This window comes from Panicum hallii, chromosome 5 (assembly GCF_002211085.1).
Source record: "Panicum hallii strain FIL2 chromosome 5, PHallii_v3.1, whole genome shotgun sequence".
Classification (NCBI taxonomy): domain Eukaryota; kingdom Viridiplantae; phylum Streptophyta; class Magnoliopsida; order Poales; family Poaceae; genus Panicum; species Panicum hallii.
This window is the reverse complement of record NC_038046.1, coordinates 5,926,814-5,954,038: the sequence shown is the minus strand read 5'-3', so window position 1 is coordinate 5,954,038 and position 27,225 is coordinate 5,926,814. Positions and strand designations below refer to the sequence as shown.

The following is a 27,225-nucleotide window of genomic DNA, read 5'->3' as shown; positions in this document are numbered from 1 at the left end:
CATAGCTCTTCTTTAGTGCGTGCGTCCGTACGCGAGACTCGGAGCTTGGTGGTGCAAGCTTGTGTGTCGTGGGTGTTGGCGTCGCGGTCTCGCGGAGCTGGTGCACGCGCGGCACGTCTGCTGCGAGCCTGCGACGGAGCAGCGCACGCGCTGGAGGAAGAGGCGTGCAAGCGCAACGTGTCGTCCGGTCCTGCGAGGATTTTTAAAGAGTCCAAGACCGGCGAGGCCTGACCGCCTGAGGTAAGTAAGGAACGGAGCAGTGGCCGTGCGCCGTGATGGAGGCATGGAGCTCGACCTTTCGCCGGAATCACGGAGCTCCTGCCACCGTCACGTTAGCTGTTTGCTACTAGTACTGCGCTACTCCCTTATCAGGACGTACCCCGTCGGTCCAGCGCACGCCGTGAATGGAGAGGGCGGGACCCGGGTCGGTTTTCTTCGATGCGATCCGGCTCTCGTTCGTTCTTGCAAGAAGAGAGATCACAAAGCCCAAAGGCCGAGATGGACTAAAACTGGGTGAAGAAAGTACGTGCAGGCCCATGAAGGCCTGTCTTACCGGTCGTAGCCTCGTAGGCCTGTTCGTGTTCGACTCATGGCGAGCCCAGAAACCTAGCTAGAGAGAGGAGCTCACAGGTCCGCCCTGAGCCCGCTCGCAAACCCCCTCACAACCCTCGCCGCCGCCGGCCGCTCCGCCCCGCCGTCGCCATGGGCAACTTCCGCAAGCTCAACCGCCCCGCCGCCCACCGCGTCTCCATGCTCAGGTCTCCCTTTCTCCCACCTCGACGCCCCTATCTGTGGCTCCACGCCGCCTCGCCGCTGACCTCTGGATTTGTCTCGTCGGCAGGACGATGGTGTCGCAGCTGGTGAAGCACGAGCGCATCGAGACCACCGTCGCCAAGGTACTTCCTTCCGCGTCTTGGCGTTCCTTCGAGCGGGCGCTCGTGGTGCGCGGGCGGGATTTGTGTTCCGGGATATGTGTGATTGTGGAATTGAATGCCCTTCCTTTGCCGTGGTTGGTTTCAGGCGAAGGAGGTGCGGCGGAAGGCGGATCAGATGGTGCAGCTCGGGAAGGAGGTAAACGATACTATTCCTCTGGTTCTAAGTGAATCCCATCCTGAAATATCATGCCATTTCGTGGTATCGAAGAATCTATACGAAGGAGTGCGCGTAAAACAACCTAAAAATCATTTCGATAGTGTGCACAACTGCACGTAGGTTGCCAATGATTGTAAGCATGGAATCACCTAGTGTTGCTATTTCTGAACTTAACTGCTTCTCTCTTACCAGTGTAGAATTCAGATTCAGGGGTGTGTCTCCATGAGAGGGGTTGGTATGCATTGTTGCCTAAATTGGAGGTGGACATCATTAGCTGCCGATTAGCACTTTAGAAGTAGCATTGCCTGTGTAGTTTTTTCACATTCTGCTTTAATCAAATCTCAGCGAGATGCTTAGAATTAGTTTATTTTTAAGTAAATTCAAATGTTGAAGTCCTTCGTCAGAGAACTGATCGATGACAGTTATGTTTGATTGCTGGCCTAGAAGTTAGTCGGGTATCTTTTGTTTGTGAATGGCTGAATACTAATTTAATTATAGGATAGAAGAACCCTACCATCCAGTCGTACCTTACCTTTTTCCTGATATGCTGTTATATTGAAGCTTATCTGCAACCCTCTTTATCCAACCTGAGTTTCGCGTTTATTTTGTTAACTCTGTCTTGAAGTTAACAATGCAGAAACTCATCACATATATTGGCACAAACATGTAGGGTACTCTGGATGCGGCAAGACGTGCTGCTGCCTTTGTTCGAGGTGATGATGTTGTTCATAAGCTATTCACAGAGCTGGCCTACCGGTACAAGTAATCTATCTTTCCTACCCATGGATCTGCTCGATTTACTGTAATCTGGCATTTCTACATTTGATTTGTTACCTCCTCTGTTTCAAAATAGGTCTTGTGTTGATGCCTAAAGTATGCAATAAGGCATAAAGTAGAATGTATGATAGCAGTATTTGGGTATTTTTCCGGGCCCTTAGTTCTAAACTTCATTCAGTGAACCAGTATGCAGTGAAAACTCTTAACATTTATCTAAAACGTTGCATGATGATTTGTATGATAAGACAAATAAGAAAAGTAGAAATAGAATGCCATATGTTTCTAACAGAGCAGATTGGAACTAATTATATGCTCTTTTTATCTTCAGAGATCGGGCTGGTGGATACACAAGACTCTTACGCACCAGGATACGTGTTGGTGATGCTGCAGAAATGGCATACATCGAGTAATTTGCTTTCTCTATATTTCTGTCAGAAAAATGTTTGTTGTTGATATTTCTATGAGAAATAATTTCTAGGATAGCGCTTCCACATGGTGCTGCTCGTGCATGTTGAAAGTGCAATGTTTATTTTTTGACTTTACTGATCATTGCTGCTAGTTGGTTAACCAATTAGGTTTTACAGTGTCTGTTACTAATTCATTAACATGTTTTAGAAATCTGGTCACGATTTAACACCACATAAAAGTTATTGAATCTCAAATTACTTTTAGAAACCAATATGTTCCCCTCCAAGTATGTGGCTTTGCTTTTCTTGACAGTGTACATCAAAGACCAAGTAGGCAACTTTGTCGTCTATTTCTTGCATTTTCTGTAGGGCACTGTTAAAATTTTCTTTGCTCCTGCAGCATAGAGTTCAATATAGTAACAGTGACAACAAATTTGTTCTAAGCAAAGCTATACCATGATGAACAGTTTGATTTGAATTTATTAGCAGCATGTCGTATTCCAGTTTTTTAAAGCATTGTAGAGATGCGGTATTTATTGGTTACATATGCAGGTTCGTGGACAGGGAGAACGAGCTTCGAGAGGCCAAACCTGCAACCCCACAACCGCCCCAACGAGCCCCTCTTGATCCATGGACGAAGTCTCGTGCTAGCCAACAGTGGGCAGGACCTAAGCTCACCAAGAACTCCGCATCAGATGGCCTATGAGAACAATAGCAAGTGTATCCATAGTTTGAAGAAGGCTTCATTTATTTGCTTGATATGCATATGGAATTTTTCTCTAGAAATAACTGGCAATAGAATAATTCGAACTTGTACTGTTATACTGTATACTCATGAGATGAATGCTTCTGATTCACCAACAGAAAATTGCAAGGCTGTCCACGCAAGAATTTGACCCAACAGATGTTTTTTTTTGTTCCTTTGCTTATCGCCGATGTATCACCGATCCAAAGAGCTGCCCTGACAAATCCAGGCTTCACCTTCATGCGTCCTGTGTTGCTGGTTTTGCTGTGGCCTGTGGGGCACGTAGGAAGTAGACGCTGTGTTTTCACCTATCGTAAAGCTGATTTACTGGATGCCAGATTGGATCCATACCGTTGAAGCATTACCAGATCGGATCTCACCTACAAAATCATTTACATACCCCGTTTGTCCACGCAAAACATCGACAAATCTAGGGTGCACATTTAGCTTAAGCGCCCTGACGAGCCGAAATCCTCAGCTACCCCACCCAAATCTAAAACAACACCAGTTCTCGTCGGCACGGAAAAGTCTTGCTACTCCGCACTACAAAAGACCAGAAACCGGACACCGAACTCCTCAAGTCGGGGGACCCCCGGACCCGGGCGGTCTCCTGACTCGGCTCATCCACGGCGCGCCGCACTGGCAGTCGCGCGCAGCGTGCTCGACGGAATGCCGCACCGGGACGTGGTCTCGGCCACTGCGGCCATCGGCGCGCTCACCCGCCGCGGCCGCCACCGCGACGCCCTCGCCATGTTCTCCCGGGTGCTCGCCCACGGCGTCGCGCCCAACGAGTTCACCTTCGGCACCGTCCTCCGCTCGGCCACCGTGCTGCGCGCCCCGCGCGTCGGCGCGCAGCTCCACGCCTGCGCCGCCAAGCTCGGCCTCTGCTCCAACGTCTTCGTCGGCAGCGCCCTCCTTGACCACTACGCCAAGATGGGCGCCATGAGGGAGGCCCAGGGCGCGCTTGAGGATACCCGTGAGCCGAACGTGGTCTCCAACACCGCCCTCATTGCCGGCTTGCTGAAGAACGGGATGTTCGATGAAGCAGACCGTTTGTTCCGGCGCATGCCGGAGAGGAACCTGATCTCTTGGAACGCGATGATCGGCGGGTGTAGCCAAGCCGGGCTCAGCGAGGACGCTGTTAATCTGTTCCTGGAGATGTGTCGAGAAGGCGTCACGCCGAACGAAAGCACCTTCCCCTGCGTGCTCACTTCTGTTGCCAATGCAGGGGCACTAGGCGTTGGTAGAAGTGTCCACGCATCGGCCATCAAGTTCCTGGGCAAGCTTGACGTCTATGTGGGCAATTCTCTCGTGAGCTTCTATGCAAGGTGCGGTAGCTTGGAGGACAGTGTCCTGGCGTTCAAAAGGATGAAGCAAAAGAACTTGGTCTCATGGAATGCACTGATCTGCGGGTATGCACAGAATGGGAAGGGAGAGGAGGCTTTGAATGCTTACAAGGCGATGAGAGCAACGGGCCTGAAGCCGAATAATGTCACTCTTCTCGGCTTGCTGTTTGGATGCAACCATGCCGGTCTGGTTGACGAGGGGTATGCACTATTCAAGGCTGCTGAGAGGGAACAACCCGGCATACTGAAGCCTGAGCATTATGCTTGTGTGGTTGATCTTCTATCTCGGGCGAAGCGGTTTGATGACGCCAAGAGGTTTCTCGAGGATCTTCCCTTTGAGCCGGGCATCGGGTTCTGGAAGGCACTGATAGGGGGTTGTCAGATTCACTGGAACAGGGAGCTAGCTGAGAGTGTTGCCGAGCGAATTCATGCATTGGATCCAAAGGACACGTCTTCCTACATTCTTCTGTCAAATGTTTATTCTGCAGCAGGAAGCTGGCAAAGTGTTTCTAGGATTAGGAGAGAGATCAAGGAGAAGGGGCTGAAGAGGATTACCGGCTGCAGTTGGATTGAAGTCCAGGATAAGGTCCATGTCTTCTTCAATGGAGACTTTAGACATCCTCAGAGTGAAGAAATTTGCGCGATGCTTGAAGCATGCCTGTACACCAGGGAAGATGATCAACATGAACAATCAACTGAGTGATCATGACAAATCATCCAAAAAATGAAAGCAAGTTGCTTGCTTGTCACTATCTTCAATGCGGATATGTTGTTCCTTCAAGACCTCAGCAGATTGCAGCGCCACATGCTGGAAGGACGAATAATCAGGTTTCAGGTGTCGAATGAACATGTGTTGCGTTAGCAGCAAGAAATGTTCTTCATGAAAGCTGTGCTCCCTCATAACACCAATAGCAAAGGAAAACTGGCAGGTGTGTCCACGATCAGGATGGAGATCAAGGAGAAGGGGCTGAAGAGGATTACCGGCTAAAGTTGGATTGAGGTCCAGGACAAAGTCCATGTCTTCTTCAACGTAGACTGTAGGCATCAACAGAGTGATGAAATTTCCTCGATGTTTGAAGCGTCTGAATAAGATGACGAACATGAACACCCGTGTGATGATGACATGTCATCCAGAAGGTGTTTGTTTGTCATCGTCTTCTTTTGAGGACCACTCGATGTTGAAGCTTGTGATTTGCAATGTTAAATAGATTAAATGAGTCCATTTACGAATTGTATTTTGATTGTCAACAACACAATTCACCTAAATGTCCTTCACCATAGTCATCCTCACAAACATTATACAAGCGAAAGTGGCATGGGAAAACTCTGCGTGAACAGATGTAAAAAATCTGCGCCGCACATTCAAACAGCAAACTATCATCAAAAATATAAATGACAACCTCAAAATATTGGGATAATTCTGTTATATTCTGAACTTCCACAAGAGCCATCGTTTCATTCAGCAAACGTAAACAATTCTACATTGTTCCACGAGCAACCTAACACTGCGCTAAATATCCGAGGAAAAGAAACACGACCGCAACACCACGCGGAAATCTAAGAGGAGGTGAACTTGGTGACGGCCTTGGTGCCCTCAGAGACGGCGTGCTTGGCGAGCTCGCCGGGGAGGACGAGTCGCACCGAGGTCTGGATCTCCCGGGAGGTGATGGTGGGCTTCTTGTTGTAGCGCGCGAGGCGGGCGGCCTCCTGGGCGAGCTTCTCGAAGATGTCGTTGATGAACGAGTTCATGATGGACATGGCCTTGGAGGAGATACCAATGTCCGGGTGCACCTGCTTGAGGACCTTGAAGATATAGATCTTGTAGGTCTCGACGCTCTTCTTGGCCTTCTTCTTCCCCTTCTTCTCGCCGCCCTCCTTACCGGAGCCCGGCACGCGCTTCTCCGCCTTCGGCTTCTTCTCGGCCTTCTCCTCAGCCGGCTTCTTCTCGGCGGGCTTCTTCTCGGCCTTGGGCGCCATTGCTGATCGAGCGGGTGGAGTCGGCGGCGGAGCTTGGGAAGCGGCGGATTGGGAATTTGGTGGTGGGGGCGGCGGCGGTTGCTGTTGTCTTTTGGCTGTGGCCTGTGGGTTTCCGGGGGAAGGGTGCGGTGGGGTTATATAGGGAGGTGGAGCGAGCTGTGATTGGTGGAGGGGGCGGCGGTGCGGATCGATGAGTTGGCGGTATGTGCGACGTCGGATGCGCTGGACGGCCAGGATTGAGGCGCGGAGGAGGGATTTGGCGTGGGGACACGTGATGCCGCGGATTCGGATTGGTTTAGGCGGTAACCCAGACTTTGGGCGCCGAAAACACGAGCGCCATGCGAAAAAACGACTTGGCCTTTTCGCGCGTGGGCCTACGAGCAGGTTTGCGGCGGCGGCACATGGTGTTTGCATTTCGAGGGCAGCTTGGGCCTCTATCGGGCCGCAGAGGGGCTTCACTTTTTCGAGAGGACACGTTTAAATCCAGACGATTGAAAGAAATCGAACCTAGAGGTCAATCGTACTCGTAGCTTCATGGTGCAACACGTTTCACTGCAGAAGTGCGGGGGCGACGATCTGGACAGATGAATAATATTTTTTTCAAAAAGTACACCATTTGTTTCAAAATGTAGGATGTAGTCAAACTTTTTAACTGACCCAATTTATAGGAAAATGCACAAACTCTAATGGCCATGTTGACTAGTGTCATGGTTTTGGCTGATGTGAAAATTTAGGTGTTTTGGTGTAGTGGGATTGATCTTAGTTTGTTAGCGTTGATAGGTGGAATATCGTTGAATTCATTCGAGAAGTAAAAAAAAGGCAGTCTTATTTTGTTAGTTTCCATATGAAATCTTATATCTTTCATAGATGCTTCGTAAGAAATTTGAGATGTCGCCTACGGAATGGGTAAATAGGCTATTCCAGCAGGATTAGCAATCACAGGTGAAAGATGCACGTGAATTATATTTCCAAACCCCTTTGAAAGTTTCTAGCTCTTTGAGAAAAATTGAAGTAATCTTAGGTTTTGCAAAAAATAAAATCTCATTTGCATGGTCCATTATGTGTCTCTCAAGTCTTTGCCTATAGGTTCCTTGTGAGCACTTAGATATCCAAGTTGACACGAGTACGATGTACATATACTTAGATAAAAAAATAAAAATATAGAAACCTACGATTTAATTTTTTAGGCTATTTGGAAGTTAACTGACCTCATTGTCCCCTAAAAAATGAAAGAAAACGACGAGCAAAGTTAATTAACACGCATAAGTTTTGCTTCTTCTTGGTTGGAGTGGAGGAAGGATGTGCTGCGGCACCATCGTTTTTCATCCTTGCAGCCTGTGCACAAGTACATCGCATCTAGGAGTGGTAATTAAAGGACTTACAAATTTAGCTTAGGAATTTGAAAATTCGGGTTTAAAAAGGGTTGTACTTGTATTGTATAAATTTCTAAGTTAAGAATGATTAAAGGTTGACCTGTATTGTGAATGGGACATAATAACCATGATCCATTTAACCCATCTGGTGCAGCTAGAAGGGGTGCTTTTTTTTGGATTGAGTGGACTAGATAGTCTCGAGTGTGCAACTATAGACGTATTTGGTTCCTCGCATTCAGAACCGTAAAAACTAGAACAAAAAACATCTTTCGTACGCGACCATGCGTGCCAATGTAGCCATGACGTAGTAAAAGAAGAGATAGGAAAATGGTCCTTATTTTCAATGGAATGGAGTTTGGTTTATAGAAACTTACTATGCATGGAAAAGGATTTTCAAGAAGGTTATCCCATTCTATTCGAATTTGCATGATTTCAACAAAAGGATTTCAACCATTAAACAATATCGATTTGAAATTTTCTTATTGCAATTCTACATTTAGTTGTTTATCAAATCTATTCGACAAAGATTTTTTTGATTGATCTAGACCTTAAGTTCTTCATGGAAATTGACAACGTATACTTTTTTATTTTTTGGGTTAATATGTAAATTTCTAACATTTCTCATGAACGTTATAATTTCTTTAACACATTTGTACTCATATATTATATATTTAGAGTAACTTATATTTTTTTCATGTAATCTAATCAATTGCAACAAAGTTTTGATCGTGCCTAACGCTATTTAAATGGAGACAGTTTTCTATTTCAATCCGTTATATATGATCTCTTATCGGCCGGGCGGATGGTCCATATTTTGCGAGTCTACGTCATTTTGTAAAAAAGCTCTTGGACTTTAGTTAAATCAACCCGCAGTTCAACCTTCTCTCTCAGATAATTTTACGAAAAAATTCATAACTTTTCTCATAATCAATACGCGGTCCAACCTTCTCGGTTCAGGGAAACTTGCAAAGAAATCTTAAGTTTTCAGAAAATCAACCCGCCGTCCTGATCCTCTCTCAAAAATATTTTTAGAAAAACCCTCACATTTTAATTAAATTAAATCACGACTCGTTCCATCCGTTACTTCTGCACGAGTAACATTATACATACAATTTGAACACCAAAACATGTTAAAATCAAAAGTTGTTCAATATAAAAATTCAAAAACTACAACTTTATTATAGAGCAAATTTTAAAATTCAAAACACTTTCACAATTCGTTTGCACAAATACTTGCATGCGATCCATCGTACCTACAATATGGACACCAAAATATCTTCAAATTTAAAAGTGTTAAATACAAAAGTTGCTCAAAAATTCAAAATCTATAGCTTTATTGTATTGTACAATTTTAAATTCAAAGAGATTTTACAATTCAACCGCATAAATATTTACGTAAGATCCATTCTACCTATGATTCGGACACCAAAACATCTTTATGTCAAAAAGTTTTAAATACAAAATTTGCTCAAAATTTTAAAACAAAAAACTTTGCTACATAACAAAATTTTAAAATAAATGACAACCAAAAACACTAAATATAACAAAACTACAGTTCCATTTCCATACCAAAATAATATTCTACTTAAATAGTAGTGTATAATACACCAAGTATAATAACGGGTTGCAGATCATAACATCTACACATACAATAATTACTACTCCGTGAATGAACTAAAGTTTATATCAACTACAATCCGACGATACGAAATACAGGCTCTACACAACAGCGGCACGCCTTTCCGGTTACGGTAGAGAGCATGAACCTGTTACGATAAATTCAACAAGTTTATTGGAAGGGAGTATGGAGCTTGAAACTTTTAAATTGGTAATTTACATACATATTTTAGTATCTTATAGCATAAACATATGGATCATGAAGGAAACCGTTATACTTGGTAGTTTCTTTTTCACATCAAGAAATTTTCCTTTTGCAAGCGAGCACCGAGTCAAACCAGACGCCGTGCGGCGGAAAGGGTCAGCGGGTGAGTCCAGTACTGCAGAAGAGACTCATCCGCCCCGAAGACCACGCCGGTGGCTAGGGCTGGTGGCGCGCTGAAGAACCCACGGCGGCACAGCCTCTCCGCTCGCCTCGGCAGCCTCGCTCCCCCGCACGGCCGCACGGATGGTGGTTCCAGCACCCCAAACGGCGATAGGCGTCCGGGGTCTGATATAGATCGTACCGGCGCTCACCCGGCGGATGGAACCAAGTCACCGGCGCCCACCAGCAGCCTGCCTAGCCGTTCTTCTCCATCCGTTCTCACAGGTGCGATCCTCTCGAGCTTCCCATGTCCCTCTCTTCACCTCGTCCAGCTGCCATCCGGTCTACACTAATAACGCCTGCGCCCAACGAAGGATCTCCCTATGTAGTGATCTTCTCGCTTTTGCCGCCATCTGATCTGCCATATGCTTGTTAACCCGTTCGATCTATCACGGGATCCCCTTCCGCAGATCTGACTCGGCTGCAGATCGCAGTGAAGGTAATGTCAGAGTAAGCTACATCTTCAGTACTCATCTGGTGGCCTTGGTTACTTTGATGGCTATCTCCTCCCGATTGGGATTCGTTTTTATCAGATTTGGATTTGGGACTTGGAGGTTGGAGATTTGGAGCGATAAAATCATGGGAACTATAGCCTTTGAATAAAACATCATGTTTACTCGCACGGCCCCGGCACTTCCTTGGCTTGCACATCTCCCTTTTTCTTCCCCGACGGGAAGACTGGCACATCCTATTTGCACTGCACATCATAGATCTTATACTACTACTAGGTGATCTGGGTTGTCTGTCTGTGCCTGGCTTTGGTGGTTTGGGTAGTTCACCCTCGACAAACGAGCAAAGTTCTACCTCAGTTTGAGGCAAGCATGACTGAATGTCGCGTATGTGCTTTGTGATCTGTTTCTGGGCGCGAATTTGCGCATACTTCTAAGTTCTTTACACCACTAGATAGGTCTTTTGTCTGCAGTGCCATTCATTTTCGCATCCACTTGTTTATGATCTAGACATGCCTACCCTGAATGCAGGAGTCTCTGCATAATGCTAAGAGGTAATGTCATTTGGAACCATGCATCTCCACTCATAAGAGTTTTATCTGTTGCAAAGCTCTGCTGCTTTTTTCAAAAAAAAAAAAAGCTCTGCTGTCATGCGTTGCTTATCTACTCTAGTTCGCAGACTACAATTTTAAACTTGTGGCTGATTGGTAAATGGTAATTCATATGTTCTTTTCTTTCTGGTGAGATTAGTTCTGATGTTTATATATGTGCCCTTCATGCCAACCATATTTGTTGTATAGCTAAACATTTTGTCTTTTGGCTCGTGCCTGAATGCTGGTACCTTAAGCAACTCTAGTTCGCAGACTACAATTTTAAACTTGTGGCTGATTGGTAAATGGTAATTCATATGTTCTTTTCTTTCTGGTGAGATTAGTTCTGATGTTTATATATGTGCCCTTCATGCCAACCATATTTGTAGTATAGCTAAACATTTTGTCTTTTGGCTCGTGCCTGAATGCTGGTACCTTAAGATATCAAAATAATGATGTGTTGGAAGACAATAATGGTCATATAGCGAAGTGGATATCGCGTTAGATTCCGAATCTAAAAGTCGTGGGTTCGAATCCCACTATGATCATTGTCTTCGCCTTTTTTCGTTTCTTTTATCTGTATTTTCTGCCCCCTATAGACAGTGATATTTTGGCATTAACCACCAGAAAAGTGTCCATTCTCTCTTGTGAACAGGTGGTCCCATAAGCAGATAAGCTTGCTGTCTTCACTCTTCATTGAGAATTGTCACGGGGTGCCAGTGTTGGCTGTTGCCCATGCTCACCTTTTGTGGACCGCATCTGCCTCAACTTGTATGTAAAATTGTAAATACAGGCTTGCATGATACTACTATGTCACGGAGTAGAGTATTCATTTGACATCTCACCTATGTAGCCTGCTGCCTGTTTGTAAGGGTGGGCTAACGGTGTTACTTTTTCTGGACTATGGAAGATGGGAGCATTCCATCACAGAAAAGCTTGCTTCACGATGACCCATCATTATCTGAATCTTGTGGCTGGTGCAGCATTGTAATTCTGTATTGTACATGTGATTGTAAAAACAGTCCTCAAATGAGAACAGTCAGTAAATCAATGTTTACATGATATTTACACTGGCCAGATATGATTCAGACTGCGCAGTCAGTTTCATGATCGCTGCTGAAGTCATCCGTGACTTGACACCAAATGCGCTGGAGCTTGGCTTCTTACAGGATGTGGTTAAACTGCATGAAGTGTGTGTTTCCCACTGCGGTAAAGTAACGGGTAAAACTGAATCGATATTGCAATTTAGGTTTACTAGCTCCGTTCCCGTAAGTGTGTTACGGACGAAACAAATTCTCTTCGTAAGCATCAATCTTCATCATAGAAAGTATTTATAACGAATAGTAACGGAAAATAACAGCAGATTTCTTCCATAAGCCAATCTTCAAGTATGTATGTATTTCTGTATGTAAGCCAATCATCAAGTATGATGAGTTTTCTACACTCACGTGTAGCTACTCTCATCATCAGTATGTGGGGGTAGATAAAAACTTCATTGCCAACTAGATCATCAAAAAACCTAGTTCAATAGAAAAAGTGCCACTTATCATTGTGTATGTATAAATGTCCACATGTTAAGATTATATGGAAGCACTGGCAGTAAGTTAAATCCACTTAGGAACTTTACAAGTTCAGAAATTATGGGAAAAGAAAGAGAACCGGCATCACAATTTTGAACAATACCACAAGTACCTTGAGTAATCCAAACTTACATATAGTTGTCCAACAGTTTGAAAGTGGTTAGAAATGTGCCAAATACTAAACTCAACGAATAAAAGTTTCCAGTATTATTTTAATCAACAGCCTGATATTTAGGCATGATTCATCATTAAAAGGATCGATGCTAGACGATACTCCTTGGCAGATTAAATGGAGAACAAGGTCAGCACACCTTGCCAGTCCAATCATCCATATCGTTAATTTCAGATAACAAGTGGAAAAGTGAAGAACTATCATTAGATACCGGAAAATGAACCGAGAAGGATGAAAAAGGTGAAAGGTTCACTTCAGAACCAACGAAGTGCTTGCTTGATGACATACATCAGGCACCAGCAAGGCTAAAGATTGATCAGGCTTACTTATTGTAGCCATGACTTATTACGATAATCTTTTAACTCCTTCCCCAGCTGCAAGCATTAATGTTATTATCCCTTCAAAACAAGTATAGCATAGCCAAATCAAAGTGCAATTACTCGTATGATAACTTTCTTACCATCCAACTCGTTAGCAAGCTCTACTCCACAAACCTTTCCATTCTAAAAGCCCCCACAACCACATCGTTGGAATGGACAAGCAACAAATAACAGATAAATGCAGATCGTAAATCAAATATAGGGATCACACCCGACAAGTTTGCAGAACCAAAAAGAACAAAGTAGTACCGCCACTCAAGTCAGATGCATTCTGCAGCATGACTTGGAGCTCCGTTATTGTTTGTAGATAGGAACATGAGGAGCTGATGCAACAAGTGCAGAGTCCATTTTAGCAGCTCCAGTGATTAATATTTAATATTCCACAGCAAAATAAATTTGAATCATAAACAATAAAGGGTTCATAAATTACAAATAATATATTAGCTATAGATTCGCGGCCATAGTTAGGATATTCTTAAAGCATGAAAACCATATTCATTTACTCCCACATTTCCAACTTAAGAGAGAAACCATCTCATCATACCTCTGTGATCCTTCTTTCACTCCTACCATGGTAGCATTGCTATAAAATGCATCACATATCCACGAGTCAAATCAGTCTAGCATGCCTGGCATCTATAGCAGCTTAGAGTTTAATTTTCTAGAATATTCTTAGAATTAATTACAAGGAAAACACATATACTATTACTGAGAAAAATCAGAAGAATATTTTGAAGTTATAATATTATTTCTCTGTTCTGAACCCTTTGGAGGGAAAAGTCTTAACTTAATTAAATATGCAGCTAGAGCTTACCGCCATCAAATTGGACTCTGAGTGACCCTCTGGGCCCATCGTCACTGGTCATTGCTATTCGCTATTTAAGACAAAATACCAAAACACTCATTCAAAATGCAAGTTAATGTGGCATTTAAAAAGAATTGGAAAATGCCAGGAGAAAATTACCCCTAGAGTCCCAGATTTCACAATTGGAAGCTGGCTCACTGATGGCATTAAGCGTGTGATAGATGTTGTGCGAATATAACTGAATATCTGCATCCAACATTAATTATTTATGTTGAAGGCATGTAAAGGTGATCTGATCTGTACAACTCAGCAAGTCTAGCCTCCTCTGGGTCGCTTGGGCTGAAATTTGAAAGACATGTGAGAGCATCAGGATTCAGGCCAGTCATGAAAGTATTTTATAGCATTCTACTGAAGACTCCATTCATCATCTATACTGGAATCCCATATCCTCCACGGAAAGCAACATTCAATGAAGTGGTTACCATTCAAATCTTAAAAGATCTAAACTTGAGAATATTTTGCATAGGAATTAGTTTAACATTTATATGTCAATAAAATTCGGATCAGTCACGCCAGTTGGTGCTACCGGCTAGGGCCCCTTTATATCATCTGAGATCAAGACATGAGCTTTCTAAATTAGCCAAACCACTCAATTACCCATGATCTCAAAGTTGATTGGCACTATATACCGAAATTTGTTAAACCAGACATTACCTCAGTGAGGAAAACAAGTTATAATTATACTGGGAGCGTTGTTAATTGTCTGATAGATTAAGTTCAATGAGAGCGGTCAAATGTATAGCAATGACTGTTCCAAAAGAATAGGCGGATCTTGAGGGCAGGACCTCACCTTGTTGGCATCTGCACTACCAATGCTGGGACGATCCTAGCCTCCTGGCTCTAGCCACATTACACATGGCAAACTTCTCGGCGAGTGCACTCCATCGCCACACGCCCTCCTGCACTAATCCGGTGAGATCCTCTCGGATGAACGCTTGGGCGGAGTCGGCGAGCGAGGTGGATGCAGGGCAACCGCGGCAGTTCTGGGACGCGGGGTCGCAGCGGGCGTGGAGCGTGGGGGCCGAGCGCGCCGGAGGCCGGCGCGGCGCCGCAAGGGGAGGCAGGGGCGGCGGCACGGCGTTTCTCGAGCGTGGGGGCGGAGCGAGGTGGAGAGGTTGGGCTGCGCGTGGAGAACGGCAGCACCGCGGCGGGCGGCGGGGCGGGGGTGGGAGGCGCTGGGGGCCGCAGCTCGCGGCGGAGGAGGGGGGCGGCACGATGGTCAGGACGGGTGATTTTAGCGAGCGGTGATCCCGGATCATCACGCGGCCGGGAGTTTTTAGCGGCAGGACGACGCTCGACGGGGGCCGCGACGTACGAGCAAAAAAACTTGCACCACAGCACCAGGTATAGTTAAGGAAAACTTGCAAAGTAACAGGCACTTCACCAGGATACGAGAAATTTGGGACAATATCGCAGAAATTAATCCTCTGGAATAGAAAATTTCATTACACTAACAATTGCACAGTTCGATAGGTATGTTCTACACTCGACATTAAGGTGACATGAATGGCGTCTGTTTATAACAGGTTTACCACCAAAGTTATGATAAATGGCAGCATTTCAAGTTTATCAACATTGGTAGCCCAAGCCACACGATACAACCGAACCCTTTAGAGTAGGCGACACGTCCCAGTGCATTTCTGGTGACAAAACCACCATCACCAATGGTCAGATGCTAAATGGAAAATATACAAGACGCTGGTATCAAATGAACATTTGGGAGCTCGACAGCAAAATCTTGCAGCCTGGCATGGCATGGTTAGCTTCCACGGTTCTCTTACTTTCTTCAGAGCATTTCCTGTGATTTACGGACAATGCGCCTAACCTTTTTCTTGAAGTCATCCCTCTTCTCCCTCCATTCCTTCTGCATGAGAAATATAACAGGTATTAACTTCAGAAACAAAAAGAGGTACACTCTGCATAATTGTGGCTATCCAGAAGAAATCCCCATGCAACAAAGATAAATACTCAGGTTTGGCACTTGTGACTTGTTCCTGACCTTAACAATAGGTGGTTATCTAGATGAAGGAGTGAATGATGCGTCAACGCATGAGATATCCAATGGAATTATGCTAATAATAAATCCATGATGTTTCTGGACTGTAGTGCAAAAGTTGTTTGAGAATACTCAGCAGTGAATTTTCCAATACCGGACGTTAGATCAGAGAACAGTGAGGACACTAGGACAAATTTTGTTGAGACCTCTTAGCGACGATGAGAATGCTGGACACCAAGACAAACTTCGATTAAGACCTCTCAGCATTGATTTCTTTTTAATACTGGCAAAACGGATAGTAGGATACAAACATGAAGTATTTTGATATTGTAGAGTCCCACAAGTATAGGTCAGTAATCAAAACAGTATAAAGTAAATTGTCAGAACTTACAGCTGCCTCAATATTTGCTGGAGACTCGTCATTTGGACTAGAGAGCATTGAAATAATGCTCAGAACTATACTTTCAACCTGCAAATGGAAAACAATCATCAACTTGACAACTAGTGAAAGCATACAGAACTATTCACCACTGAAGGAAGCCAGCCCCTTATCGTTCTATCTTTAGACCAAAACAGAGTATTCTCTATCTATCCAGTGGAAGCTAGCAACAATTCTAGAATAAATGCTATCTGAGTGCAAGGCAATCAGCAAATGCAACAAACTCTTGATGCATACAAAAATCAGGAATTCGTTGAATAGGAGAGCTCTCCCTAAAGTTGATCAGGATTCCTAATTGCTTAGTTGCAGGGAAACATATCAAACTATATAACAATAATTCAATATGATTAGGCTATATGGCAATATTTCAATATGATTCACTAGCAATTACCAGTCAAAATGCATCATGTAATAACTAGATTCAAGATTTTACAGACATATCAGTGAACTTCTGAATAGTGTTGATGATGTGGGGAGGAATAAATTTAGCTAGTAAAGACTTTGATACGGAATAAATTAATGGGATGGTACCAGTGCAGAACAAAAATTGAAAATGGAAAAGGAAAATGCTAGTAATGTAGACATTGTACGAAGCCCTACTGTGTGCACAGGTGTCCAACGCTCGCTCGCGAGCTCATAGCCATTGGGATCTTCACCAGGTGGATGAAGAATAGAGATACACACCCGGCCATCTGGATACACTGTCAAATGCCCAAATATTATGCATATGTCAGATATCAGAATTGTGGATCAAGTATAAATAGATGCGAATTTTAAAGGAATTAAATTCTGACCATTTGGATGCCACATTTCAGAGGTAAATCTGACTGATGGCGGGCTGTTTGGGTAATTTTGTGGGAAGCTCATTATCGCGTTAAAGTACCCTCCATCACTGCAAAATGAAGGTTAATATTACTGTTACTCAGAAGATAGAAACTAATTACATGACTGCCAAGAAAACAATTCAAAGACAAATACAACGCCAGCAAATCAACAGTTTACTTTTTTAAGGTCTGTTAGTAGTTCAATCGGCAGTAGCTGAGTCACAACTCAGATCAGATCACATGTTTAATTTCAGATTGATATGTGACCGACTGGAGTAACCAGGCAATTGACAAGCCCGTCACTGAAAAAATACATGTTCTTTGAAGCCATCAATACATCAAGGATTGCATTAAAGTTGGAAATATATTTATCACAAGTATTCAAACTCCTAAGATTTTTTTTAGGTTCCACTTCAACTTTCCTGTTAGTACTCTGTTTTCTTTGCAACAAAGTGAACATAAATATTTCAGCAGTACAAGAAACAAACACCAAATAGCTTCATTGTTTGCTAGTCCATTAGGTCAATATAGAATGATGCTGCCTTTGGTGAGTAGCCAGCAAGCAAAAAAAACCAACAAGCACATTCTATGACTGTTGATGATGCTGACCAACCAACCAATTTGTGATAATCATTCCAGTCTAATATTTATGTTTATTTGATTACAGGCTCGCCTTTCACCCCTTTAGGTGTACTAAAAGTCATCAGCATAACTGCACACTAGTTCTGTGACTTTGTTATCAATATGACTTGATTTTAATCTTCATAAAATGTACCCAAAATTAACTAGCATGTCTTGTAACAAATGTTTTAACTAACATAACAAATGTCCAGTTCCGTATAACCGATTTCAAATATGCAGTAGAAAAAGAAACTGACAGATCAAAACAACCAACAGGCACACTACTTCATATTGTATAGTAAAATGTGCCATTATAAATGCTAGGATGACTTGCTACTTGGCAGGCTATTCAAGCAACTTCGTACTATTCTGCATGCTCTCTCCATAAAAACCAACTGATCCTTATGAACAAGATAACAATTATCGAACATAGCCAATGTTAACAGCAGCACACATACACTGAAGTCATCTACCTCTAGTGTTCCTTCAAATTTATCACTATCAGTTACTCAAGTTTGTTTGTTTGTGCCGCACTCCACAAAATAATAGGCATAATTGCAATATGTGACGACCATTCTAGTCCATACTGCATTTTGGTAATTAGTAGTCAGTGAATTCGCTTAGAATTCTTGTGTTTATTCTCTACTTCCAGCTGAAATTTGAATCCTGAGCGGTGAACAGGAAGAGTGTCTGCCTATAAAAAAAATCTGCTCAGGCACCAAATGGCTCGAAAAGCAAGTGTAAATTCAGGTGGCACTACATGACGCAAGTCCCACAAACTTATTCAATATTAAATAACAGAAAACTAAGTGTTCCTGAAGAATTTCTCCTATCTATCTTCTACAAACTCCAAAATATACGTTCAATTCCATTTCAGAAAACCATAAATCTTCTACAAACTCGATTCTAAATATTGATACGGCCACAAATTCAGAAAACCAGAAATATTAACCGATAAACAGATCCGCTCATGGAATCAGAACCAAACAAACTCGATGGAACTGGGCGCCGGCCATGTTGCCAAATTGCCATAATACTAGAAAAATGTTGTATGCCACCCGCTACAAAAATCAACAAGCAAAGCAAATTCAGCCGCGCACGGTGTCTCTGCTAAAACGAATCCCGGGGTAAGGTTCTCCGTCGCTGCTTCCGGGGCACAGATGCACACTAAAAACCATAATCCGGCATGGCACCAACACAGCAGACAAGCAAATTCATCGCGATAAGGCATGGAAGCGCGCGCGAAACGGAGAGAATCGGACTCACTACAGGGTGTCAGGCGGGCCGATGATGGTGACCTGCCACTCGAAAACATTGCTGTCGTCGACCAGCCCAGCCGAGAACCCATCCACCGGATGCTTGGCGAGATCTGCGCCAAACACATACCACAAAAAAACCACAAATCGATCAACCAATCAATCTGCAGAGGAAGCAAAAAAAAAATCGAGCGGAAACGGATGCACGGGTACTAAAGCGGGCCGCACCTCTGAGCTGCTTCTGGAGGAGGAGGCTCGCCTGGCTGGTGGTAGCCGCCATGAGAGGAGATCGGTGGCGGGGCTAGGGTTTTGCGGCGCGCGGAGCTCTCGGGACGCGGTGACGCAAATTGATGGGCGCCGCGGGCGCCTTATTTATAGACGTGAGGTGAGAAGCTCGGAGAAGATGGGAATCGGGAAGGGGGCGAGCCGTGTGGGGGTGGGGGAGAACGAAGCGGTGGTTGACTGGAACGCTGGCCGCTCTCTGCCTCTCGCTCTTTCTCTGCTCTCCTACCCCGTGGGATATCCTATTTATTATGGTGAATTGTAACGTTTTTGGTTTATAACTCTAATTTTTTCGTAAGCAGATACAAGTATTGATGGAAACTACTGACTACGAGCTCGGAAATTTCAACATTTTCATTTTAACCTTCAACATGGTTCACTATCATATTTCTCATTTACATAAAGTTTTTTCGGAACAGTGTCCGCATCTCTTGTCATTTGAGAGAAGCGGAAAAAATAATCGTGAAATAAGGCACGTCGTCCGTGTGTTTTCGTATCGTGTTTTAGGAGAGCAACGTAGGGTTTTCAACAAGGAACACGAAACGCAAATGAAGTAGTGTTTTCTGGAAGAAAGTACTTTTGATGTCACGAAGTTAGAAAGACGCGAAAGCAAACAACGCCATGAAAAGATGAGGACTCCCATTTGGATTTGGCTCACTGGAACTCTAGCGAGCGCAAATGTTCCACTGTGCTGGTTTTCAACAAAATACGGAGAGGAAAGAATCGGTGTCTCTATCTAAAAGGACCTATGGCGACATGAATACGCTTGCCCACGTGAGCATGGAGCATAGCAGATGCCAGATGGTATTAATAATAAGTAAGCCAATCTAATTTTTCCGTCAAACGATCAGTAAGCCCGATCATCTTATAATAGGGGGAGAAGAAGAGAAACCATAAGCATTCTATGGCAACTAGCCCATGTTGACAGGTGGGAACGGTTGCTTCCAGTCTAACCAAGGAGGAATCGTGGGCCTGTTTAGTTTGCGTGCTGTAAAAGCTTTTTGCAAAGAAATCTTACCAATTTGAAGTACTAAATGAAGTCTATTTACAAAACTTTTTTATGGATGGGTTGTAAATCACGAGACGAATCTAATGATGCTAATTAATCCATGATTAAGCAATAATTAGCGGATGGTTACTGCAGCATCACTGTTGCAAATCATGGATTAAATAGGCTCATTAGATTCGTCTCGCGATTTACAGCCCATCCATGCAAAAAGTTTTGTAAATAGGCTTCATTTAGTACTTCAAATTAGCAAGATTTCTTAAAACATTTTGCGTTTACGGTTTTTTTGCGTTTACGGCCTGGGAACTGAACAGGCTCTGTAGACTGTCTCCAGCGGGGAACTGTAAAGCGTTCTGTACTCTGTATATAGAGGAAGATTCCGTTCTCTATTGCTCCAGCAGCGTTCTCTAAATGGTCCTCTAAAATAGAGAACGCTACAGGTTTCCTCTATATATAGAGATTCTCTCTCCTCTTCTCTATTTTTCTTTACATTTCAAACACTTAATTAAATAAAAATAAAATATGTCCATAGCGTTTGAGGTATGATAAATACGTACGTACAAAAATTTGGAACAAAATACGTTTCTAATATAGGGTTTAATGTATAGAGAACGAGATTTAGAGAACGTTGTTGGAGAGAAATGAGATATAGAGGAGAGAATCTTGTAGAGAAATCTGTAAATGAAGGATGCAGAGGATGGGATTTGAAAAATATCGCTGGAGACAGCCTAAATTGGCAAACGGTAACGCTTCGTGGAAAAGGGCCGAGTGGCTGACCGATTGGAAGCTCGGAATCACCGCCCCGGAGCCGCCTCCGCGGAATGGCCGACATGCTGTTTCTGCCTCATGAACGCGGAATAAAGAAAAGGATGCAGTCGACCAACGCATCGTCGCATTCGGCCATTGAACCTGCATGCTTGGGGCTTCGGCCATCCCCCGCGATCGAGGACTTGTTTTTAAATCCGGATCGGAGGAGCCTCACTTGGACATTGCGTTGCCCCCGGCCAAGTGGCCAGCCAGCGGCCAAGCGTCTGCGCAGCACATCATCGCCCGGCCAGGCAGGAGGGCAGCACGGCCGGGCCACCGCAATCGCGCCGACGGGCGCCGGGCGGTGCCCTCCTCCGCGTGGGCGCAGACGCCGCCGACGGCGACGCGCCAACGGCGGCAGGGCAGGGCTCCCCCCACCCCGTCCCCGCTGCTTTGCCCACGCCGGCCAGCGCGGAATGATGAGCCGCCGACCGCCGCACCGTGCCGTGCGTTCCGTTCCCCCCTCGCGGCAGACGCGTACGGGGAACGGAAGCTTCGGGGTCGGGAACCGGCAAGTTGCTCGCCCGGGAGGAGCCCACCACGTCGTGCTCCTCCTCCTCCTCCTCCTCGTTGCGTGACCTCGGCTAGCTGGCCTGGTGATCAGGATGTCCCTTCACGGTTAAGCTTGCACGTATCATCAATTCATCATTCTGGCCTGGACGAACGCCTACGTCCGATTTTCGTTTGGTTCTTTCTGAAGCGACTTAAATAGGGTTGTTCTCATACTACAGTCACCGGCCGGCCAAAGCCTACCACCTCCATGCGTTTTGCACATATCAGACGGATCCAGCAGCCTACGCGTAGCGCGAATGATATCTAGCAGTAGCACAGAAAAGGACGCCGCTTTTCGCAGCCCAAAACGTGAGCCACTGCACGTTACCAAAAACTACAATTTCGGCAGAGCCACGGCCACTTTCCCCCGGCGAGCGACGACAGGACAGCCGTCGGTTTCGCCGGCCGGCCCCAGAGCGCGATAGATAGCGATGGGAACATGCGGGTTCAGCCCCCGCCAGATCGTACGAGCAAAGTCGCACGCTTCGGGCCACCAATAGTGCGGTGGAGATCGGGGGATGCCGCAGAGGCAGAGATCCTCTGCCCCCAGCGAGCCTTTCTTGGTCGTTCACGCACGCCGAATCTTGCCGGGCGTCAAGGGGTAAAGGCGCTCGGATCGTATCTTTGAGTTCTCTTTAATCTGCAGCCTCTGACCTGACGTCCTGACCGCATCGGTTTGTCAGTGCTGGTGAATGAGAAGGCATCTGCATATGCTAGTAGTTACTTGGCGGACTACCTGGAAAGAATCCCAGTGGTCCGTGGTGTCTCGAGAAATGTTCACGTCGAAGAGAGCAAAGAAAGAGTCTATTTCAGAGAGAGAGAGAGAGGGGGGGGGGGATTACTGGAAGGGATACTGCAAAGAAAGGTCCAGAGGTCCAGATTTTCCCATGGAGACGGAAAAAATGGGCCCATAGGAGATTTTTTTTCTTTCGAAAATGCCCCATAGGAGATGTCAGCTATGAGCCCATAGGAAAAAACTCAACAGCAAACGTGAATGCCGCCGAAAGGATCACCACCTTCAATTTGTTTAGCCCACCTAAAAGGGGCCCATCTGAGCCCACAGCACAACGTCGATCGGCCTGTTAGGTTCAATGGTTGGAATCTGTTTCCTTACCGTTACCGATCTCGAAAACAGCAGCAACCACTGCACATTCCAATAACTAAAGTACAAAGCTCCTAATCTAAAAGAATGTATACAACTTTCACCCCAATTCTTTTTAACTTCCTGCCTCGATTCGAAAGTTTCCGTTTATTTCAAAATTCACATGTCGATTCGAAATTTCCATCATGACATGAGATGTCCACATGTTCTGTAATTCAAAACGCAAGTTCAAAGTGCAGGGAGGGAAAATGGGAAGGATGTAGAGGGAGAGCTAGCACTTCATTCCTAGCCTTGTTTGTTAGGTAAATCTCGTAACCCCAACAGTTTCAATTCAAGGCGCTCCTGCCACACAGCTGACACTGTTGGTTTGCTATCATCGTGTGCTCTGCTCTTATCCTCTTCCTTGGGGACCACCCACATTTAGCGGTGCTACTACCTATAGCAGGCTCTGCGTGCAATCACCGCCGCTCCGGCCTTTCACCGCTTCCGATGCTCGGCCTCCTAAAGCTTTGTTCTACCGTCAGCCACGGGGGAGGATGGACCAAGCTTACTGCGCCGGCTCATGTGCTTAGCGAGTCTCACATGTCCACCCCTTACCGATCCACCAGAAGACGTGTCAAAGAAAGAACATGCATGCAGCACTTCGTCCTCAAACTAAACCACGCGTTTAGGGCTGCTAAACCTCAAACTAATGCAGGACCTGCCACTGCCATCAGGTGGATGATAGTTCGAACTTCAAGTAAACAGGCGGAGCACAGACGGCAAAGCTGCCAATCTCTCACTGCACTGTCTGTTGATCTACTGGAACCCAAGCCTGTGCTATAGACTCGGAGCAGCGACGCGGCGGGCGACAAGCCGCAGAGAAACAAACCAATCCCATGATCCAAAAGGCAGCCGATAAAGCTGCGGAAAAAATGGAACGGGAAAGCGACAAGACGACACCAGTTACAAATCAGAGACTGATCGAGAGACAGGACAGCCGAAGCAGCGGAAGGGCCAAGAGACATTGGCGCTCGAGCGTCGAGTTCATGAGCAAAGGAGGCGCCGAGAAATTCACATTGAAACTTTCATAAAGGGCCTGTTTAGATCCCATGTAAAGATAAAAATATGTAAACGCAAAATAGCGTCTGTAAACGCAAAAAAGCTGTAAACGTAAAAAAACCGTAAACGCAAAATTTTTGAAGAAATCTTGCCAATTTGAAGTACTAAATGAAGTCAATTTACAAAACTTTTTGTATGGATGGGCTGTAAATCGCGAGACGAATCTAATGAGCCTACTTAATCCATGTTTTGCAACAGCGATGCTACAGTAACCATCCGCTAATTATTGCTTAATCATGGATTAGTTAGCACCATTAGATTCGTCTCGCGATTTACAGCCCATCTGTGCAAAAAGTTTTATAAATAGACTTCATTTAGTACTTCAAATTGGCAAGATTCCGTCGCAAAAAATTTTTGCGTTTACAGGGTCCAAATGCCAAAAAAAAATGCGCCGGTCCGTTTAGATGCATAAAGACAAAAACGCTGTAAAGGCAAAAAAAAATTTTGCCTTTACGCGCCGATCTAAACAGGCCCAAAACCATAAAACCCCGCTGAGAGTGAGACTGGCCTAATGCACCCGATCGGAGATTCCGAGTTCGTTCGACCACTTTAGGTTTTCGTTTGCCTTGCATTAGACGAATCCAATCCACATGGTTTTGGATCAAATCCACCTCATTTCAAAAGAACCCAGTGCATTAGACGAATGATTCAAATCTGAACAAGCGCGAACGACCATCAGTCGCCTAAACGAAGTTTTATTTCAGACTGCAACCTGAGCAGCGACACCATTACATCAGTCTTACGGCCAGAACGCTAACACACATCCAACGGGCACAGTACCTACCTACAGAGCACGACCAGACCACTGCCAACCGGGCACAGAAGCACGCACTAGACTAGACAACACGCGCACCGCACAAATCCTACTAGCGACACTTGTTGATGACGGACAGCGACGGCGCGCGCCGGAGCCCTCGGAGCTCTATCTAGTGGCAGAAGATGACCTTGAGCTCGCGCGGCGCGGCGCACTCGTGTGTGAGCGACGGGCTGTCGTGCGCGTAGGTGAAGGCCTGCGGGCACTCGCGCTTGAAGAACTCCGAGTACTTGGAGGCGCGGCAGGTGCGCGGGCTGTTGTACATGTTGCGGCAGCACAGCTCGTCGGTGCGGAACGCCTCGCAGCCGCTCCGGCACGCGAGCACGCTCCCGGCGGGGGACCGCAGCTGGAGCTCCCCGGGGCAGGTCGCGGTGAGGTTGCTGCGGCAGCCGAGGACGGGGCAGTTGCCGCGGCCCTCGTGCGGGGTCACGGACAGGCCCACGTTGAAGCCGTCCACCACGCTCACGCCGTACGAGGTCTGGTCGCCGCCGTGGTGGAGGCTCACCTGCGCCAGCGTCGCGGGCGCCGCGCCGCCGAGCCCGCCGCACTGGAGCCGCCCGCCGCAGTCGCCCGTGGCGCAGCGGAGCTGCGCGCCGGCGCCCGCGCAGCCCGTGCGCGCCCAGATGCGGCCCGACCAGGGGTGCGCCGGCGCCGGGAAGGACTTGTGGGAGAGGGCCGGGAGGAAGAAGCCGCCGCCCTCCAGCACGTCGTGCCCGGAGTTGGCCTGGATGCCCGGCCACACGGGGAAGGGGCAGTTGTTCACCACGGTCAGGGTCATCGGGGCGTAGTCGGCGGCGGCCAGGAGGCCGCAGCCCAGGAGGGAGGTGGCGAGCACGAGGAGCAGCTTGGGAGAAGCCATGGCTGTTGGTTGGGGACCTGAGCACGAGAAGGTTGTGGCTTTGTGGCCGTGACAAGTGAGGACAGGGGTTTTAGGTGGTTTTATAGGACGTGGGCGTGGGGGTGGGCGAGTCTCGAGTGGGCGTCGTGGGTTTTGGCTCGGGCCGTGGCGAACTGGTGCGGGCGTGTCCGTGTCTCGACGCATCGTCTGCCTTTGCATCTTGCAACGTGCCAACAACGAGAAATCTCACTTCAGCTTCCGTCAGACTCAGACCGCACCCGCCGACAAGGATGAACGGCGCTTGTTTTCACTGCAATATTACGTTTTCGAATATTTCGTATCACGTGAACATTGCAGTAGAGACCTAAATGATAGCCTCTGCAATCATTGTTGACAATTGTCCCGATGACACCGAGCTTATCTTCTCGGCCTTGTTACCTGGGGGCCTAACGTCACGTCAGCTCTCAAAAGTTACTACTACCGTGAACTCACTTTCTCAAAGCAGCTTCAGAAAGCAAGCAGAAGGGTATCCAAAGCTGGCCTCGCACCATTTTATAGTTCTGCTTTTGGATTTATCAATTGGGTGTAGACACAAACGATACTCCCATTTCCCCAGAATGAAACCTGCTAGCGTAGCTATGTCTGTCTGTAGCAGAAACGGCAATCCTTGATCCTTCAGAAGCAAGGATGCCAGGATGGGGCTCTCAAATTCCGACGGTGGCGGTTGGCTGCCATGTACCCATGCTTTCTTGGCAATGCATTCAAGGTTCTCGGCCCCTTCTCCTGCGTCCTGCATTTCTCCTGAATCTGATCGTGGAAAGCACAAAGCCACAAGCCACAAAGCAGCAAACCTGGCCTGTGGGCTGTGGATAAGCACATGCCGCCAGAGGCCCAGACATAGCACGAGCTCCGCAGAGGAGGCGCAGCCGAGCAGGTCAGGAATCGGAGGGCTGGGAGCGGGAGAGGCCGGGAGAGATGGGCGGCAGCTTTCTCGGCAGAGGGCGCACGGGGCACGGTTCCTGTGGTCGCTGGTGCGGCACAGCAGCGGCGGCTTTTAGGTACTTTCAGCATCGTTGGATCGCTGATGAGAGCCTGGCGGCCCCGGCGCGGCAGTTTCCTGCAGCGGGCAGGCGAATCCTTCCGGCCACCCCGCCGAGGCCCGCTCTTGTAGCTTCACGGATGGTATCATGACGTGCGTGAGGCCTGCATCGCGAATGCCTTCGCTTTACCTTTTCAGTTTTCGCTAAGCTACTCATGCTGTAAATGTTATCTGTGGAGCTCACTTTGGTCCTCCTGTCCTCCATGATCCCCCTACTGATCAGCATGCTTACCATGTGTCCATGCCTGCTTTGGTCAGACAAGGCGTATGCATAGTTCAGCCGTCGCTGGCTCAGTGGCTCGCTGCCCTCCTCCAGGTCCAGAGGTCGCGTCCTCGTGCGTTCCTCCGCGGCGCCAAGACGTTCATGTCCCTGCGGACCTGCAAAGGCGTGGATAAAGAATGGTTACGCCCCGACGAATTAAAGCCTGTGCCACCGGTCCGCATGCTTGCTCTGCCATTACGGGCTGAATCCTACCTAGGCAGTAAGACCGTGGGCCTTAGCCCAATTCCCAGCATGGTCGCATGCTTCAGCCCAAATTTCTATTCTCCAAAGTTCTGGCTTGCCCAGCCAATATTTATTTGGGCTGAGCTCAGCTCGGACCTCGCAGTTTCCTAATGAAAAAAGCTCGGAGGAGTCGGAATTATAATTTTGTTAATTAAATACATAGTGAGACATGCGTGAGACCGTGCGCAA

The 27,225-nt window shown here is 46.3% G+C and overlaps 5 protein-coding genes, 1 long non-coding RNA gene and 1 other non-coding gene across 9 annotated transcripts; 4 read left to right on the top strand and 3 right to left on the bottom strand.

Annotated features, from left to right (window-relative positions):
• Positions 1-602: 602 nt before the first annotated feature.
• Positions 603-3,127, top strand: LOC112893854 (50S ribosomal protein L17-like). 2 transcript variants are annotated; one of them, XM_025961371.1, is made up of 6 exons: positions 603-758; positions 842-896; positions 1,021-1,071; positions 1,763-1,848; positions 2,198-2,275; positions 2,829-3,127. In XM_025961371.1, exons 1-6 carry the CDS (start codon positions 703-705, stop codon positions 2,980-2,982), a joined length of 480 nt encoding a protein of 159 aa, XP_025817156.1. In that variant the 5' UTR covers positions 603-702; the 3' UTR covers positions 2,983-3,127. The 2 variants fall into 2 exon arrangements, with proteins under 2 accessions (XP_025817156.1, XP_025817155.1); XM_025961370.1 differs by having other exon boundaries at positions 605-758; positions 1,763-1,854.
• A 563-nt stretch (positions 3,128-3,690) lies between these two features.
• Positions 3,691-5,641, top strand: LOC112895712 (pentatricopeptide repeat-containing protein At5g42450, mitochondrial). Its single transcript, XM_025963707.1, has one exon. It carries the CDS (start codon positions 3,691-3,693, stop codon positions 5,068-5,070), a length of 1,380 nt encoding a protein of 459 aa, XP_025819492.1. The 3' UTR covers positions 5,071-5,641.
• A 144-nt stretch (positions 5,642-5,785) lies between these two features.
• Positions 5,786-6,440, bottom strand: LOC112895714 (histone H2B.11). Its single transcript, XM_025963708.1, has one exon. It carries the CDS (start codon positions 6,342-6,344, stop codon positions 5,925-5,927), a length of 420 nt encoding a protein of 139 aa, XP_025819493.1. The 5' UTR covers positions 6,345-6,440; the 3' UTR covers positions 5,786-5,924.
• Positions 6,441-9,671: 3,231 nt separating this feature from the next.
• LOC112892078 lies at positions 9,672-11,867 on the top strand. The gene is made up of 2 exons (XR_003228659.1): positions 9,672-9,983; positions 11,453-11,867. It is a non-coding gene; the product is annotated as an uncharacterized LOC112892078 (long non-coding RNA).
• Positions 11,273-11,345, top strand: TRNAR-CCG. The gene has a single exon. It is a non-coding gene; the product is annotated as a tRNA-Arg (tRNA).
• A 3,342-nt stretch (positions 11,868-15,209) lies between the features above and the next one.
• LOC112892077 (ubiquitin-conjugating enzyme E2 7-like) lies at positions 15,210-19,407 on the bottom strand. 2 transcript variants are annotated; one of them, XM_025959151.1, is made up of 6 exons: positions 19,159-19,407; positions 18,941-19,043; positions 17,024-17,121; positions 16,830-16,930; positions 16,182-16,259; positions 15,210-15,658 (listed from the first exon to the last, which is right to left on the bottom strand). In XM_025959151.1, the coding sequence occupies exons 1-6, from the start codon at positions 19,208-19,210 to the stop codon at positions 15,581-15,583; spliced, it is 510 nt and encodes a 169-aa protein (XP_025814936.1). In that variant the 5' UTR covers positions 19,211-19,407; the 3' UTR covers positions 15,210-15,580. The 2 variants fall into 2 exon arrangements, with proteins under 2 accessions (XP_025814936.1, XP_025814937.1); XM_025959152.1 differs by lacking the exons at positions 18,941-19,043; positions 19,159-19,407 and adding an exon at positions 18,775-18,934.
• Positions 19,408-24,435: 5,028 nt separating this feature from the next.
• On the bottom strand, positions 24,436-25,493 carry LOC112894540 (osmotin-like protein). The gene has a single exon (XM_025962287.1). The coding sequence runs from the start codon at positions 25,451-25,453 to the stop codon at positions 24,707-24,709; it is 747 nt and encodes a 248-aa protein (XP_025818072.1). The 5' UTR covers positions 25,454-25,493; the 3' UTR covers positions 24,436-24,706.
• Between the last annotated feature and the right edge of the window lie 1,732 nt (positions 25,494-27,225).

What these genes read in the sequence shown, in the direction of transcription:
- LOC112893854 (XM_025961370.1), top strand. Translation starts at nt 703, where the DNA reads ATGGGCAACTTCCGCAAGCTCAACCGCCCCGCCGCCCACCGCGTCTCC. An exon ending in CACCGCGTCTCCATGCTCAG is followed by an intron (nt 759 to 841) that starts GTCTCCCTTTCT and finishes TCTCGTCGGCAG; the next exon opens with GACGATGGTGTCGCAGCTGG. An exon ending in GAGCTGGCCTACCGGTACAA is followed by an intron (nt 1,855 to 2,197) that starts GTAATCTATCTT and finishes TTTTATCTTCAG; the next exon opens with AGATCGGGCTGGTGGATACA.
- LOC112895712 (XM_025963707.1), top strand. Translation starts at nt 3,691, where the DNA reads ATGCCGCACCGGGACGTGGTCTCGGCCACTGCGGCCATCGGCGCGCTC.
- LOC112895714 (XM_025963708.1), bottom strand. Translation starts at nt 6,344, where the DNA reads ATGGCGCCCAAGGCCGAGAAGAAGCCCGCCGAGAAGAAGCCGGCTGAG.
- LOC112892077 (XM_025959151.1), bottom strand. Translation starts at nt 19,210, where the DNA reads ATGGCGGCTACCACCAGCCAGGCGAGCCTCCTCCTCCAGAAGCAGCTC. An exon ending in CCTCCAGAAGCAGCTCAGAG is followed by an intron (nt 19,044 to 19,158) that starts GTGCGGCCCGCT and finishes TGTTTGGCGCAG; the next exon opens with ATCTCGCCAAGCATCCGGTG. An exon ending in GTTGGACACCTGTGCACACA is followed by an intron (nt 16,260 to 16,829) that starts GTAGGGCTTCGT and finishes TTCCATTTGCAG; the next exon opens with GTTGAAAGTATAGTTCTGAG.
- LOC112894540 (XM_025962287.1), bottom strand. Translation starts at nt 25,453, where the DNA reads ATGGCTTCTCCCAAGCTGCTCCTCGTGCTCGCCACCTCCCTCCTGGGC.